General features: G+C 46.1%; 1 protein-coding gene across 2 annotated transcripts in view; it reads right to left on the reverse strand.

Annotated features, from left to right (window-relative positions):
* The window catches only part of gli3 (GLI family zinc finger 3), a 119,120-nt gene that overhangs the window by 17,296 nt on the left and 84,501 nt on the right, over nt 1–17,323 (reverse strand). For both annotated transcript variants that reach the window (XM_042068517.1, XM_042068516.1), the window contains exons 5-10: nt 17,012–17,217; nt 12,432–12,587; nt 8,438–8,636; nt 4,782–4,998; nt 2,252–2,365; nt 1–64 (exon numbers count right to left, since the gene is read on the reverse strand). The exon at nt 1–64 is cut by the window's left edge and continues 77 nt beyond it. In XM_042068517.1, the coding sequence (XP_041924451.1) occupies nt 1–64; nt 2,252–2,365; nt 4,782–4,998; nt 8,438–8,636; nt 12,432–12,587; nt 17,012–17,217 (956 nt within the window). The remainder of the gene's footprint in view (nt 65–2,251; nt 2,366–4,781; nt 4,999–8,437; nt 8,637–12,431; nt 12,588–17,011; nt 17,218–17,323) is intronic.

Raw genomic sequence — 17,323 nt, forward strand, 5'->3', positions numbered from 1 at the left:
GCTCCTGCTTGCCCTCGTCCTTGTCCCCCTCCTCCTTCACCAGGGTCATTCCATCCGGCTGGTCCTAACATCAGCGTGGGCCGATGGGGAAAAAGAGGGAGAGAGAGGGAGAGGGAGGTGAGCTCTGAAACTCGCCTCTGAGAGTCGTGATGCCTGACGTGTTTGGTTCTGACAAGAGGGAGCTGTTGAAGAGGAGTTGCTGCAACGTCATATGATGGGTGAACAGGCCGCATGTCTCAAGATCACTGCTGAGTGAAGCGCAGAATTAAAAGCCTTATCTGAACTTCACTTACTACAGCCATGCCTGTGCTAATGACAAATGCTTCATGTGCTCTACAATGTCGAAAAAAGTAAATGAAATAATGACTGTTGACTGGCCAAAGATGGACACAGTCAGACTTAATAGGCATCGCTTTGTTTTAAATTCTGGTGATGACTTGACATTACAAATGTGCCAAAGGACAACTTAAGTTTGAGGAAACCAGAGCAGGAAGAAGAGACATCCAAGAAATCAAAGGCATTGTGTGTAGAAAATATCAACCATCACTCGGACGACCAAGAAAAATATGTTTCTGATTAAACAGAGTGATCCTCAGTGTTTCAAGTTCAAGCAATTGAGCTGCGACTAGTCATCCTGCAAAGGAACTGATAAACAATGGAAAGGTTTGTTTTTTTTTGCCTTTATACAGGGAAATTATTAAAACTGTTCCAAAACGTCCACCAATAACACAGCAACGGACTGTTTATCTTGACTTCTCCGGGAGTGTGAACAGCTTGGAAATGAAAACACAGTCATGGCTTCGGACTGCTCGCTGAACTCCGCCGTCTTGAAGGCAGCAGAGGTGAAACAACTTTAATGCCATTCCAGTCACAGTTCTGGACGCCCTAAAGCTAGCCTCAAGGTCTCATACCACGAAAACCTGGTGGGAAAGTCCCCTCCATAACGTACAAACCCTCCTCTTGTGTAGTTAAATATATAGCTGGTCTTTGGTGAACAGTCGAGGAATCACGCCCCCACCCCCCCCCCCACCCCACCCCCACCTCTTCCCTCGGATCCCCGCTCGCCCACTCACACTTCCTCTTCCTGGTTGTTTCAGTGCACTTCTCCCATACTTCACTGTCAGGATGAAATACTGTGGGGCTGAGCAGGGCAGGGCCAAGCCGCTGCTGAGGGAGCTCTTGGGCCCCCACTGCTACACAGAGCTGTAATTAGCACGGGCCGCTACCGTGGAGGACATACACTGGCTGTCATTATATAGGATGGCTTTGGCTGGACTTTGGCTGAGGGAGAACCTGTGGAGCTAAATTCAGACTGAAGGAGTTTGAGCGGACAGAGCTACTAAGAGAGCTCTGGAAAAAGGGAGAGATCACATTGGATACCTTTGAAAATAGCTTAAGTGTATAAATCTCTCATCTTAACATATCAGGAAAGAAAGGCGAGCGAAGAACAGAGAGAGACGGAATGCATTGATAAAAGGTTAGGGGAAAATAACGGATACGAGGTAAATGATTGCCACAAAATACGAGGGGCTGGCAGGATTGACAATCAGTCCCTACTGACACTAAGCCTGGAGCAGGAGGCGGTTTGCCTGCGGTGTGCCACCCCACTCTAGCAATGAGCAGCGAACACACAGCGAGGCCCCATGGAACAATCTGCAGCCTAATTTCGCTTTCATTTTTCTGCCTTCCTCATTCACTTAGGCATCTGATTAAAAGGAAAACAATTTCCTCCTCGTGCTCCTAAGATCAATGGGGCTTATCGCCTGTGCGGCAGCAGCAACAACAAGCCGCCAGAATGAAACGAGCAAACAAATAGTCTTATAGAACGTCACATAATTGGCCCTGGGGCAGCACTGTGTGTGTCTGCATCTATTTGTGCATGTGTGTGACCGTGTTTATTTGTGTGCGAGTCTGTGTGTGTGTGTGAGTGTGAGTGTGTGTGAGTGTGTGTATGTGTGTGTGTCTGAGTGTGTGCTTATGTGCGTATGTGTATCTATGAGAGAAAGTGTGTATTTATGCATAAAGTATGTGTAGGTGGTGTCATGCTCTATATCTGTGTGGGTACATCTTTAGGATAAAGTATTAGTCAAGAGTGGATTATGTTCTAACAAGCTTGTTTGCGGCCCACTAATACTTTGAATCCTTCTGTAGTGTGGGTGTTCAAATGATGAGAGCTAACACAGAGAGAACTGGAGGAAATGAGTGTGTTTACAGGGGAAGGCAGGGGAGTGCAAACAGGACTCCAGCTCACCTGGACGCTGCCCGCTCCTGGGCTGGCTGGGTCCTCATCGGGCTTGAGTTTGGAGCGCTTGTGGTGCATGGGGTCTCCTGTGCTGCTCACGGCAGACTCACTGGTGGGCTTACTCTGCAAGGGGGACACACAATACAGATGGATAAGGTCAGGAGAGGTACTTCAAGACTTCACTGAAATATTTACCCTCTTAGATTATAGACTGTTTTTGCTGTGGTGGTTTGATGTGGAAGCTATAATTTTCCATTTGAGACCGCAATAACAGACCGCATATCTGGGAAAATAACCCTGTTAATCCTTAACCCTATTAAATGGCATGGTTTTAAAAATCAAATTTCTAGATTGCTAAATGGCATGATATGGAAATAGGTCGTAATACGGATATCAACTGAAGTGAAGATATTGAATTGCACAAGCGTCTGATGAGATAGCAGAGGTATAATAGTACAGTGAATGATGAGGTAGTCGTTATAGTATTATGGTGAGTGGTCTATGAATGACCACTGTCTCCTCTCAGTTACAGAACATCCAGTCAAGCTCAAGCTCCCCAATACACAATGATCTGTGTACTGTCTGTCAGCACATTTTCATTCATTCAGCCGAACGCCTTCATTCCGCAGGCTTGACTATTTTATTCCCCCAGTTTGACCTCCATTGACCTTTTTACAGCCGTGACCTGCTACACTCGCTCTCTTTCCCTCGCACTGCCAAGGGAAGTTCCCTGTTCCCGGCCAGAAAGTCCAGGAAAAAAAAATAAACAGTGAGAAAGAGAGAGGGAGAGAAGTAACATTCCCTGGAAAAAGAAGCAGAATTCCTTGGCTCTGAAGAACAGGTTGCCTTGCCAACTGGCAGCCATTGTGCAGAACATCTCTCCTACTCTGATATTTATCCGCACTGTGCATTCTCTGTGTAGCCACAGAACACCTCCCAGCGTGTCTCTATTTCCTACACATACCATTCGTACACACACACACACACACACACGCGCGCACACATACACACACACACACGCACGCACGCACACACACGCACACACACACACAATTGCACACACACACATGCCCACACACACACATATGCTCATACAATCTGAGCTTCCTCTATTCTTTGGTTCTAAAACTCCTGAGACTATATATGGTCCCCCAGGTGTCTGGGAGGACTTAGGAGTGTTTCTGGCACCAGTATATGAGGAGATGGGAACAAGGATTGTTCTACTCAGATTCTGGCGCAGATAAGAAACTGATTTTCAAACTGGAGGAGCATGGAGAAAATGTAATGAACTGCTGAGTTCTGGATACTATTACGAATTCAAACTGATCTTATCCAAGCATTCCATTCTTTTAAAAATGGAATAAACTTGGTACAGGACCAAAGAGTCTACAAGAAGCCATGAGTACCAACACCTTTACTTTGTGTTATGAACAATTCTACTCGATGTGCTTTTTGCTGGGGACCAGAAAAGTGTTCAGCCTCTTCCTTTTTACCACATCTGTCACGGTGAGCGATGCTCCCGGCTCCTCATCCCTCCGCTTTAATTGTTCTTTTACGACCACCTCTCCAGACAAATGCCCTGTGTTGTACTTCTATTAAAGCACGCTGTCTATGGGGGGAACTCTGTCTGAAATGGATGATGCCGTGGAGAGGTTAGGATAGAGCACTGTAATGGTTTGAGCAGAGCGATTGACGATCCGCCGGCCGCGGTCTACAAAAGAAACCTCTTACAACAACACGTTCACCATCAGACGAGGAAGCAGATCCTCAGCCAGATCTAACACTAAAGGCCCATATCGCACGAAGGGAGTCGATATCTACAAAAAGGGTGCTAAGGAGTGTTGTTGTGTGTCCTGTGTTGTTGTTGTGTGTCCTGTGTTGTGTTGGCAATGTTGTTGGCATCTGGCGGTGCTTTTTCTGTGTTTGTGTTTTAGACATCCTGCTGCACACTAAATAAAGTGAAACTTGAACTTGAACTTGAACTAAGTTACTGGATATGGTTTATTTGTTTTTGGTGGTGTTGGTGGTGGTGGGGGCTCAATATAAGCAAAACACTGAGATAATTTGGTGGTGGATATGATATTGGGGGGGCGGGGAGGTTTCGATATAAAGCGAAAGGGGGATAATTTAGCGGTGGATATGCTCTATTAGGCACCCCACGCAGCGGCGAGGGATGGAGGAGAAACAGGGCGCTCCCAGAGGCCATCCCTCAGAGGGAACCATCCGGTAAATATCTCTGTTGCTGCTCATTTGCTCTGCTGTGATTAATGGTGTCAGCGCTGGGATTTGGTTGCTAACAAGGCCCCGTGTCGTCTCCTTGGAGGTCCAGGCGAAAATAACCACATTGGGACAAACAGCAAATGTGTGAGTCTCTGTATGCGTGTGTGTTTGTTTGTAATCTCCCATGAGGGGCCACTCTTCTCTTCCAGGGAGGGCTACCTACAGTGAAACAACACCTCCCCTCCTGTTTATCCTGCTGTGCTGACAGTAGGCCTAAGCCGCATGCATGTGATGCCAGGCTGCGTTGGACCAGGCTTACCTGGGCTTCGCTGGAGACCACGGATCTTTCGGTGGGTGCCAAGCCGGCGGAGGGGATGCCAGGCACCGGGCGCTGGGTGGCGAAGGCTGGAGAGTGGTGGATGAGGGGTGGGCTGTGCCCGAACGCCGAGCTCACAAGGCCTGGCTGCCGGCCAATCAGCTGCTGGTGCATCTGCAGCGCCACCGGGGTGGGTGGGTAGGCGAAACTCAGGGCAGGGCTGGAGGAGACGGGAGGAGGAGGCGGAGGGGTGCAGAGGAAAGGAATGAGACAGAGAGAAAAATTACAAGAGCAGAAATATTAACCACATAATAATGTCGAGGTCTGTAAAACAAAGTACAAAAAGAAGTTGAAAGAGCTGGTTCCAGAAATAAAATCTGGAAAGGCTAAGTATTTCATTTTTTCTCTTCATCTCTTCTCAATGAATCATATATTTGGCCCTCTTAAAACTACTAACTGAATTTACTGAGTACATTTATGATGATCTTATACAGAGGCAGGAAATATAATTGTGATTTTTTGACTACATAGACCATTGAATCATATTAGCATGGAACTACAATATACTCCTCTAAATTGCATTCTAAAGTAGTTGCATCATACAATATACCCCTCAAAATCATTCTAAATCATATTCTATAAGTACTTGCGTGCATAAAAAGTAAGGTAACTTTTACTACATCAGCACATAAATAATGATTTTACATACAGCTACAACTGCACTTGAAGTAGGTGGAGAGATAGTTATGGTGGAGGAGGAGGAAAACTAGTAAACAAATGGATCATTCTGCTCTGCTCAAAGTCCCTAAGGACAGTCCCACACGCAAGCCGGTGACGGTCCCAGAGCCTGGGGACACCAGGCAAACTTCTCCTAAAGGATATTCATCTTGTTAGTGAGGAAACGTGCTGCAGTGTGTATGATATATCTCTACATCACACTCACTATGTGTGCGAGCTTCATCATCTTCACCAGTGGAGTCTCTTCAGCTGAACTCCTCACCCGTGACTCTCAATGTGTCTCACATTAGTGCATTTCTACTACAGGAGTCCTGCATGCTGATGATCTGGACCAATGGGCCTAAACTCACCAAGCATGGTTGGATGCACTACATTGATAGATGGCTTAGTCAAGTAAAAAAGAAATCCACCAAGGAAAAATAACAGATCACAGTAGAATAATAATTTAAAAAAACAAAGAAAACTCCAGAAAAGTGGAGAGGATGAGAGAAAGAAAGAGACCATAGAGAAGAAGTACCCCTGACAACGAAAAAAGTGGAGGAAAGGATATGACATAAAAAGTGATGGGCAGAGCAGAGCAGACGCCTGCTATGGCCCCAGCATTGCGCTGAAACAAGGAGTAGCTCCCCACCGAGGGAGAGGAGAGTGAGAGGGCGGCCTAACTAAACACAGCTCCACCTGGCTCGATACCAGACGCTCCGCTGCGGGCCGAGACTCCATTCATCCTGCCCCGGTGACGGCTCCTCTAAGCTGCCCCCATGCGTCTGCGGACCTTATTACTCGCCGAGCGGAAATCAATGGGGCGCATCGCACCCCCAGCCCATCCACGTGTCATATCACTCATCAGTTTTTCGGAGGCACACGCAGAGACCATCTCGGGACCCTGTCGGCTCCGGGAGGCTCCATGATGGATCGGCTCATGTGGAGCTGGAGCCCCCCGCACCCCGCACCCCTCCACCCCTTGCCCCCCTGGATCAGTGATCAATCGCTTAGGGGTGGGGACGGCAGAGCTGGAGAGAGAGTGTGCTCTTCTCCGACACGAGAGCTTGTGCGGTGGACTCCTTGCTGGGAAGATCTGGTTTGACGCACACCACCAAGGATGCTGGGAGATGGCTGCCTCCCTCAGAGAGGGATATGGCCACCCCTGGAGGTCTGACATGGAGACAAGCCTTCAGAATCCTGCCAAAAAAAACTTTTTTTTTTCTACCTGGCAGAGGGACCCATAGTGCATACCCAAAGGCATAGGGCTGTTCGATTCAATATTCGTTTTGTCTATAAAATATTCGGCTAATATACTGTTTAACTCTGTTGGGGGTTTCTGAGTAGCTAGTCCCTTTTGTTTTTTAGTTTTCTCTTGGCCATTAAAAAAGTAGTTTTCTCAAACAGTCAATCTACATTAAGAGCAGTGAGAATGGTTTAATCTCTAGTGTGATTATGGCTGTCTGCTCTTCTGCCATGGCCTTCACCATGACAGGGCTCACGAATGCCATGAACTGTCAGCATCCATGGAGCAAACACAACTCACAATCCAATACAACTGTTGGATCTTGGATAATTACTCCCACATGACAAAACAATGGCAACAGAAAAGAGGCAAATATTCCCAAACACGTTAAATTTTCCTCAGAGTATATTCCCAACATTTGCATATGTAAATGCATACAGAAACTGATAAGGTGAAGAATAGAGAGGTAAGGGTCAATCCAATCAGGCAAATCAATTGGCACTCTGGTATTGATTACATTTCAATGTCTTGCTTGTTGATTTAGTGGACTATAACAGACTCTATTCACAACAACAGTCGCTACTGACAATGTATTTCCCTCCCATGCGTACCTTAATAACAGGGACAAATTGATGCAAAAAATTAATTGAAACGGCCGAGAGTTTACTTTGTTTGTTAGTTTAAAGACTTTCAATTAATGGAGTGAATTTTAACTTGGCGACCTGACCCTGCTGCATTCAAATTGAACTGACCTATACCCTGGAAGAGATACTTTTCTCTCCTTTTCTAATGTCAATTTCTTCATTTATTCATTTTTCACACCTCCCCTCCTATCCCCTCTTCCCCCATCCCCTTCAGTAGTGCCCTTTCATCTGTCATCCCCCCCATCTCCCCTCGTTGGCCACGTGAAGGATTGTGCGGCGGTGGCATTAGGGTAAAGCTCTCTGCGCGGATGATGGCGAACACATTAATCAGGTGATGCTTATCAGACAGTCGGGTGAAGGGAGCGCGGGAGAGACGAGAGCGGAAAAGAGGAGGAGGAGACGGAGAAGAGGGAGGAGGAGGGGGGAAAGTGTGTTCACACGTTTCTTCCTAATAGCGCGTTTCATGTTCTCCCGTTTATTCTGCAGCGGGACATTCATTCATCACTCGCTGCAGTGCGTCCGTGGCTGCTTGACTCCGTATGCTTTCACTGTGGATCTCTCTCTTTCTATCCACCTAGTTTGCTGGTGCATCCTTTGCCTCTATTTTGAAGAACATACTGCATCTTATATGTTTCTACTTTTCTCATTGACTCCCAGACATGGTTTTAATAAATAAAGTAACACTGCCTCTGTTATATTGTACAGTATAATTATCTTTACTGTACTCACATAAATCTACAAAATAATTACATGAATTAATATTTTCCAAACAAATCCAAATTACACAGCTGTACATTTATTCAAAATAAACCAAAATAAATGGCACTTTTTGTAAAAAAAAATAAAAGGACTTAAAAAGTGTGGGTTTTAGGAACCAGACCAATTTTTTTTAAATGGTGTTAAATTAAAATGTTTGGTTTGAGTGAGTGAGTGGACCTGCCTAAGAGCGTAAGTAATTTCTTAGTATTAGAAGCCACTATTAAGAAAAGCTGAGACTGTTCATTACTCTGGAAGTCGGAGTCTGTTGCTCGGACTGTTGGAGCGTCTCTTACCTGATGGCTCCAGCAGAGAGGTGTCCATAAGAGCCGCTGGTGGACGAGCTGGAGCGGGAGTTGTTGAGGATGGTGACCAGGGAGTTGGGGGAGGTGCGGATCATGGTTTGCAGGTCGAAGCTGGGGTCAGAGAGCGGGGAGATGGGCAGGGCCCGCTTCCTGGGCCTCTGTGGAACCCGCGGACTGGAGAAACGAGAGCCTAGGAGAGGAGAGATGAGACGGAGAGAGAGTGGCAAGGAAAGAATGGAAATTATTACTGGAAGGAGATATGGATCCTTTTATTACAACTACATTTGAGATGCACAATGGAACTACAAATGCATTCCATGTATTTTGTTCCTCTCTTTTTCATTCAATGTGTTAGGTCCAAATTTGTGCAGATATCAAAATGTATTGCTATATTTTATTTATTATTATACACTTAGTTCGTAAAATTAGATGTTTTTCTGCGCCAATACTGAGGTTGAACCAAACCAAAAAAGTTATTGATTTAATTCAGTGAGAAGAAGCAAACACTCTCATGGAAAGGAAAAAATCCCAACCCAAATCAACTGAATTTGGGAAAAAAAGAAAACAATTTCCAATTGTCAATGCTGCATTTCATACGTGTCATCTTCACAGCAAGCTCACACAACCAAGCCTTTCAGGCAGTGGCAGAACTCTGGCTGCATCCAGGCAATATTTAATCAAGTTCAATTTGGCTCCCTATTCAAATGTGTGATTGCACAGAATGAGAATTACTGTGGGCTGTTCTCTCTCTCTCTCTCTCTTTCTCTCTTTCTCTCTCCCTCTTCCTCCTTTCTTTCCTCTTTTTCTGAAAAGCCTTTTCAGTCAAGTGCGGCAAAAACAACACAGACAGGCCCTCACCACATGCACAATGACTGGCATCTACAGATTAAGAAATGACTTTTGTTGTCTTTTCACTCGCGGATGTCACAAACAAGAAAGGGTGCGGAGCGCTCGGAAGAGGAGAGGAGGAGACGGAAGAAGACGCTGAGGGGATGTTACTCTTTTGTAGCATGGAGTGACACAATGACTTTGGGACTCCATCAGTTAGTGTTATTTTTTTTCAGACTGTGTTTTTTTTCTCGCTTTTCTTTTTTTATATTGGTAACGCAGGGAAACAAAACCAGATTACGCAGCGCCTCTCCAACACCCCCTTCTTCATCTGACACATCCAGCGATTACAGGGCCTGTCATTCACATGTAAATCGGTTGTGTGTATGTGTAAATGTGTGTGTGTGTGTGTGTGTGTGTGTGTGTGTGTGTGTGTGTGTGTGTGTGTGTGTTGCATGATGGGCTCCAGGGAGTAAAACACCTCTTCAGCATTGTAACCACTCTAGCTTGGAAACGGTGTCTTATACTATAGCTTTGACTTATTTTACTTTGGGCCTCGGGCTAGGGTGAAAGCAACAGAAGCCAGAGGCTGTCTCTTTCTCTCTCTGTCTCTCTCTCTCTCACACACACACACCGAGAGAGACTCAAATAACAATATGTGCTGTAATATATCCATTTCCCATTTTTGAAAGGATTTGTCTTATACAGCCAGAGCCTCTCTGTCTCTCTCACCAACACTTCCACACACAGTGACAGAGAGAGACAGCGAGAGACAGTGCTCGGTCTATGTCTAGCCACTTCTACACAGGAAATCTCACCTCTCACCCTACTCTGATCCACAGGCTCTACGTGGGGAGGGTGGAGTATGTGTGTGTGTGTGTGTACCATTTCGGGAAGGCCTCGTGGGGTTTGTGTTTATTAATGCCCAGCCACATGATAAATTGGAGAAAGAGTAGAGTGAGAGAGAGAGGGAGAGGGAGAGTGAGAGAGAGAGAGAGAGAGAGAGAGAGAGAGAGAGAATCTCTCTACCCCCCCCCCCCCCCCCCAATCTCAGTGATTTATGAACAGGACGCATATTGAGGCAGAGCATCATTAATTCCATGGGACAGGGAGAGGGGGGAGGAGGGCTAGACAAACTGGATGGACAGTGGTACAGACTAAACCTGCCACCACACACACACACACACACACACACACTGCAGATAACATGCGAAGAGGACAGCTATTACCCCCTTTCGTCATGCTAATACACTGCTTAATGGTCATGATAATTGTGATGTTACTGATAATTGTAATAGATCACATTACACTGCACACTTGGCTGGGCGCTTTATTGGAACTAGTGGGGCCAAAAAAGCTTTAAGCGAAGATTTGTCACGGAACTGGGCCTTCCCTAACCAAAGAGATTTGTTATTATTACCATCGAGGTAACAGTTGCTGCTTTCACCAATGGCATGAGAGTTACTGGCGTGATTACTGGAAGCAGACCAAGGCTGCTTCATTCACTGCCATCATGGGGCCAGGGCTGCGGCTGTGGGCTCAAACTGACACTCCAACCGCGGCCAAAAACTGCTCTTGAAAAGCGACACCACATCTAAATAAATGCTGTGCTCTCCAACAAACACCAAGTGAAAGCCTGGACTGTAAAAATGCACTCCGTGAAATGCACTGTGATTAGGCTGCTGATTCCCAGAGCTGTGAGGAATGTGAACTAAAAGTGATCTCACTTGTGGTAAACACATAAATGCGATCACTTCTCATAAGCAACAACTAACTGCCCACTCCTCTCATTAGTATTAAGCACTGACACCTGCTTATTTAAGGCTGAAGTACTGAGACAATGGCCTATTAGAGACCAAATATGCTGGACAAGTCCATTCTTTCATCAGTCAAGCCCCTCTCCAAACATAATTACACTGATGTACGTTCTAGTCTATGGCTGCTTCTGATGCCCAAGCCCCATTATTAACAAAAGCCTCTTGATATGAACGCCTCTTCATAAGCACTTTTTTCCAGCCCCTTTCTTCTAGCCTGTCTCTACCATGGTCTATATCTCCATATCATGAAAAGGAGCTTTAAAGTGTTAATTTTCCTGGCGTGGAACACACATTGTTGAAACACGATGAGTTATTACCCGAAATGATCACAGGCGATTTGAAGTGAGGAAGCCCCAACATCTCCATTTGAAAAACTCCTGCCCCTAATTGTTTTGTTTCAGTCTATTAATCTTAAACACTGACACAGAAGAAAGGATTTTGCACAGTGATGAATGGTGGGACATTCCAATTCCCACTTAATAGCAATTAATTTTCTGATACCGGTGCAAGTTTGGCTAGTTTTAATTAGTTTGCGGTGCAAGAGAGAGAGAGTGAGGGAAAGAGAGAGAGAGAGAGAAGGGCGGGTGGGGGTGGGGGGTGGGGTGTTCAACGCAGATGCTTCCATGAAAGCTGACTAAATACATCCTCATCAAAGGGTGCAGAATGTGCGCTGTCCGACCTTCCCGCGAATCGGGGGTGCATTTAATTTCCTATTTACACTTTAAAATAACTCATTAGCATAAATACTCGGCGTCGCTCCAGCACCAAACACCAGTCTGGGGATCTTAAGGTTACCTTTGGCTCCCTGTCTGTCTGCTGCCCCACTTCCAGCACAGCTACAGGAGAGGACGGGACGCAGCAGTGTGGAGATGGCTGGACACGGGCCACACACAGGCATGTACTGTTTCGCCTCTCAGTTTATGGTCATATGAGCTTGTTTAGGTGCTAAGTGACTCCAATTCAATTCATTAGTAGATGGCATCGACTTTAACTTGATTACATGGAGTTTTGAGCAGCTGTTTGTGCATTGTAACAGTTAATGGGTGTACTTGCTGGGGCGAAGGAGTGCATCAAGCACATTGCATTAATTGAGTGGACAAAGTTAGTGAGCATGTATAATGACTAATTAACTGATCAAATACCGGTAAGTATAAACTGGGCTACATAACATCATTAACGAGTCACTTGGATAATGGCTGGGTATGCTGCAGGCAGTTGAATTATATTAGACAAATGATATTGGGTATATATGAGTGATTCATTGGGTATATGTGTGAATGGTGAATGAATGGAAAGGGTATATTGATTAGTGTCTTTGCTGGACTGCATCTGCCACTCACTCTCAACAGCCTGCAGGTAGTCCATGTGCAGCGCATTGCTTCCTGCTCCAGCAGTGGAGGCCACAGACGGGATGATGTCAGCATACGGGCTACGGTGTCCCGCAAGTAGTGCCATCTGGTGGTAGTACTCCGCTGTGGTCAGGCCCGTGTGGGGGGCTAGCAAACAGAGAAGAGGAAAGGTGAGTCTGGACAATAAGCAGATTGAAATTAGGATATGAAACACGTCTGAAACGGGATACTTTACCCGAACACCAATCAAGATCCAAGGTCCATCTTAATAGGCCTTATGACCCTCCTGACCCTACTACTATGTTGGTACTATTGGCCAACTAAGATACTAGATACAAAAAAAACTGCCAGTCACTCAGAACACCCTACAGAAATCTTAAACAGAACATTAATCCATAGTGGCCAATAACAACCACATAGTATCCAATAATCTTTGGAAGTCTATCCACAGAACATACACACAGTATAAGGCACATGTTTATCCTGTGAGACTGCAGTCTCTTGTAATGGAAAATATACACCACTTAATGCAGTACGTTCTATGTGAATTAGTTAAATGGTAACTGAGGTAGGCAAGCGGTGTGGCTGTGTGGTTTGCCCTCCAGAGTAGATCTGTACCTACATGTGCTTGCATCTCTGGCACAGAGAGCTACCACAGTCACACCACATGCGTTTTCCTCTTGGACTAAGATTAGAAATATGAAAGGCTTGGATTACAGGAAATCAACCAATCGTGTGAGTCTGCTTCCCAACACATCTTCCAACGTTGCTTTTGTTGTGCTTGGCTTTTGTGTGGGGCCTTGCCAGATAATATTCATGATCCTACGCGGATCTTTCTTTTTTGTTTTTTTATCCCCCCCTCTTTGCAGGCTGTGTGTGTGTGTGTGTGTGTGTGTGTGTGTGTGTGTGTGTGTGTGTGTGTGTGTGTGTGTGTGTGTGTGTGTGTGTGTGTGTGTAACTGGGGAGACACTGTTGGATGTTATCATGAGAAACAGGGCTGCACATTTTCAACCTGCTCATTCACTCCACCACTTAAAACTCCACAAGAAACAAAAGGCTCAAATCTGCCCAGATCTGCATGCATAAAGAAACACATTCTGCCTCCCTCCCTATCTCCTGTGCTCACTCACTCTCTCCCTCTTTCATTCCCTCACTGCCTCCCTCTCTCTTCCCTTACGTATAGAGCAGAGTTAAGTCCTTGAACTGCATCCTAAAAATAAACATCTGGCAATGTGCTTCTGTATGCAAATAACGGCACAGAGAAAAGGCGAAATTGGGGGGTGGTTGGTAGTGAGGGAGAAAGAGACTCACTGACATAGTGCTTCTAGACTCAAACAGACTCAAACACAGAACCAGTTTAGAGTTTTGGCTAATTCTCTCTCTCTCTCTCTTCCTCTTTCTATCCATTGCTATTTCCTCTGTTTCTCCCTCTTTTACTCACTCTCTCCCTGAAGAAAAAAAATAAGTCAGATGAAAGGGATCTCCCGTAAAAGACCAAGTGTGCAAGTGTGCGTGCGTGCGTGCGTGCGTGTGTGCGTGCGTGTATGTGCGCACGCACGGGCAATATGCATCCCTGATTGGTTGTGCAAATGTAAGGAAAAATTCCAAATTAATTCGATTTGGGTATTATGTCTTAAGTGAAGAGGGTGGGGAGGGGGCAGCCGTGAGGAGGGGGGCTCGTAATTGTCTCTGTTGTTCCGCTTTAGCTAAGAGTGAGCATTCAGCGGTAATGTGCCCCATTCTCTACTCGCGAGCGGGAATGGCTTTGCGGGGAATTTCTAAATCGGAATTCCTGGCACGGGCAGGCAGGTTTCTGGTGTTTGAAGAGTGGGGTAGGATGGGGTGGGGGCAAGGGGGGTTGTGGGTTAGGCGGTGGATTGCGGTGGGGTTAGCTTGTTGGTGGGTTCTCAGCCATGGTGGGAAGGAGCGCAGTTATCAGACTAGACCCATGGGGTGCCAGAGCAACAATGAGGCTGAGAGAGATGCTGACGCTGAAATAGATCCAAATTGGGAGATAAGGGGATGTGTGGCGTGAGCTCCGAGCGCTTCCATCAGTGCACTTCAACTCTGTGAAGCTGTGCATATATTGCAATCAAATAAAGCGTCTCACGCTTATCTTTACAGAGAATATAAGAAATTACATGCCCTTTCTCTTATTCATAACATAACATAAAAAAGACTGACAACAGAGGTTTGCAAACAGGATTCACTCTCACACACACACACACACACACACAGAGGGAGAGAGAGAGAAAGAGAGAGAGAGTAGAATTATTCACACACACACACATACACACACACATAACTTTCTCATTCACTCAAAAACCTACACACACACACACACACACACTGACTTATCTGGCCTCTACAGACCAGCTGTCATCAGATGAATGGGATGTGGATTTTTTTCTCTCCACTTTGCTTATGCTTACATGTAAATACTGTCATGTTTGTTTACATTCAACCTTGGGCAGCCGCGGAGCGCAGGCGTTAGATCCTGGTTCCCGTTTACTCAATGCTAAAACCATGTTCTCCCCCATCATTCAGCATCCGGAGAACAGGCCAGAACTGTATAAAAAAAAAAAAAAACGTGATCGCAGGCCATGAGAACTGGTCTGGGATCAGCCCTACGTTTGAGTGGTGACCTCATTCACCGTTCGTCAGGATACAAAAACTGACTCCAGGGGAGGCCCTTTGAAAGAGAACCTAATGGGGGGCTCTGAGAGTTTGAAGGAAGACAGAGCTTCATGGAACAGGAACAGCTGAAAAGCTCTAGAGTGGTGTAAGGGACAGAGGGATTGTTTTTGATCCCCTTTGTTTGCAATCGCTAAGAGGTTAGAACTACCTTTCATCTCCATGTTGTATAATTTACATGGTTTAAATTTAGGAGTTGTATAATTTGCAGTATTGTTGGTTTTGTTTCTCCACTTTGCCAGTGCATTTGTCACAAGTACGTTTCGTAATGCTTGTGCAAAATAGTCCGTATCTAACATGATTTGGTCGCTTATGAATACGCTCTTATCTCTGTAGCTTCCGACTTTGCCTATTCATAGATTGGAGGAGCGACAAAGAGTTTCACACTTAGCGCAGTTTGCCCAATCTACATTCTTATCAAAATCGGGAGTCCGCTTTGCAAAAAATAGACTTTCCACTTCAAGGAAAAAACAGCAACGCAAGTGGATCACCAACTTGCCTTTTCAGCATGTTGCTGCTTCTGCCTCTCGTTTGGAGCGGAGGCAGCCAGAGGAGGAGTTTGCTGATGCTGGACGTGGCCTGTTGGCTCGATACCGAGCCGATCACTGTGGGCCTTCTGGGAGCGTGCACCGATTGGCTTCCCCTCCGTAATTGAGCTCCAGGCTTCAATTAAACCACCAGCGGGCCAGGAGGCCGAGAGCACTACTGGGGCTCTTTAAACAACAACCCAAAAAAAGGGAGCTGCTGCTGACCCAGTAATTGATTTCCCAGTCTGGCTCGCGCCATAGGAGCCAAGCTCTGCTCACAGCAGGAGGCTCGCTGGTGCGTCTCTTAACTCCTTCCCCAGACCTGACCCCTGATGCCTGATGTCTTGACCCCCTCAGCCTTGAACCTGGCCCAGTGCCTTGGAGCGCGCCTGTGATCTCTGGCTGATGGCTCCTCCAGAGGTTGCGGAGAGTGAAACGGAGATCAAAGAGAATGACCCCGGCCAAATGACTGGGCAGCGCTCCCCTCCTCGGCCACCGAGGGCAGCTCACACACGCTTGCTGATAAGGGCTCGCTGGACACTGGGTCTTAAGAGAGATGGATTGGGTGTCTGTATCTGGTATCCTCACATAGGCAGGGTTGGGTAATTGCACTCGGATGCGGGTGGAATTCACAAACGTGAACACCCTTTTGTTTAGTGTAGTGAGACTGGTGTTGAGTTACTAAGCATGTTTTTGGCATTGATCTGAAAAACGTTTTTGCCTCATCGTGTAAATGAGATATTGCCATTTCTGCTGCTAAGCCAAATCACTTTCAAATACACAGTGTTATTTGAACAAGAGCAATTGGGATGCTCATAGAATTCCACTCCGGAACTCAGCAAGGTTTCCTTACAAGCAAATGACAAAGAGACTCTTATTTTCAATGAAAAGTATGTAGGGTAGCTGCTGTTCTGTTTAGTAACACACAGTAATTTGCAGAACCATATGAAAGAATTTTGCTGATTACATTCCCCAGAGGATCTTTTATCAGAAACCTAACCAGATGAAGAACCATTTGTTGGGAAAAAAAGTTTTGCAAACGATTATGTGCAACTGATAAACCTGAGCCTTGAAAGACACTTTATCAGAGGCACATAAGCAGGCCCATAAAAGGTTCTTTGACCACAACCTTTTAAAAAACATCAAGAGTTCCAGACTGCACCAATGCCTGAGATTGTAGAAAACATGTGCAGTTAAAGGAGTCAGTTAATAGAGTGGTTCGAGTTTGGTAATTCCCACACGGGAATCCATGACACATACACACACACACACACGCAAACAGACACACACAGACACACACACACACACACACACACGTGCACACACACTCACAGTGAAACAGAAACTGACCATCTGCGGGGCTGAGGCCCCTTGCGGCGGAGATCATGGAGAGTGAGGGGCTGCCGGGCAGTGAGCGGATGTACTCCATGTAGGGGTTGATGTAGGGATGGGGCGGGTTGAAAGGGGAGTCGGCCCCCACTGACGGGTTCCGGTGGGGCGAGATGCGGATGAGGGAGATGTCCGAGAACGCCGGGCTGCCCGCCAGGACGGGAGGCCTGCAAACGGAACAAAAGGAAGAGGAGAGAAAGACAAAAGAGAAGAGGAGTAATGAGTTTTTCACAGTCTGAGATTAGCCCCAATGATTCAGTTTGGTGTTGTTTT

The sequence above is a fragment of the Alosa sapidissima genome, chromosome 17, assembly GCF_018492685.1.
Source record: "Alosa sapidissima isolate fAloSap1 chromosome 17, fAloSap1.pri, whole genome shotgun sequence".
Classification (NCBI taxonomy): domain Eukaryota; kingdom Metazoa; phylum Chordata; class Actinopteri; order Clupeiformes; family Clupeidae; genus Alosa; species Alosa sapidissima.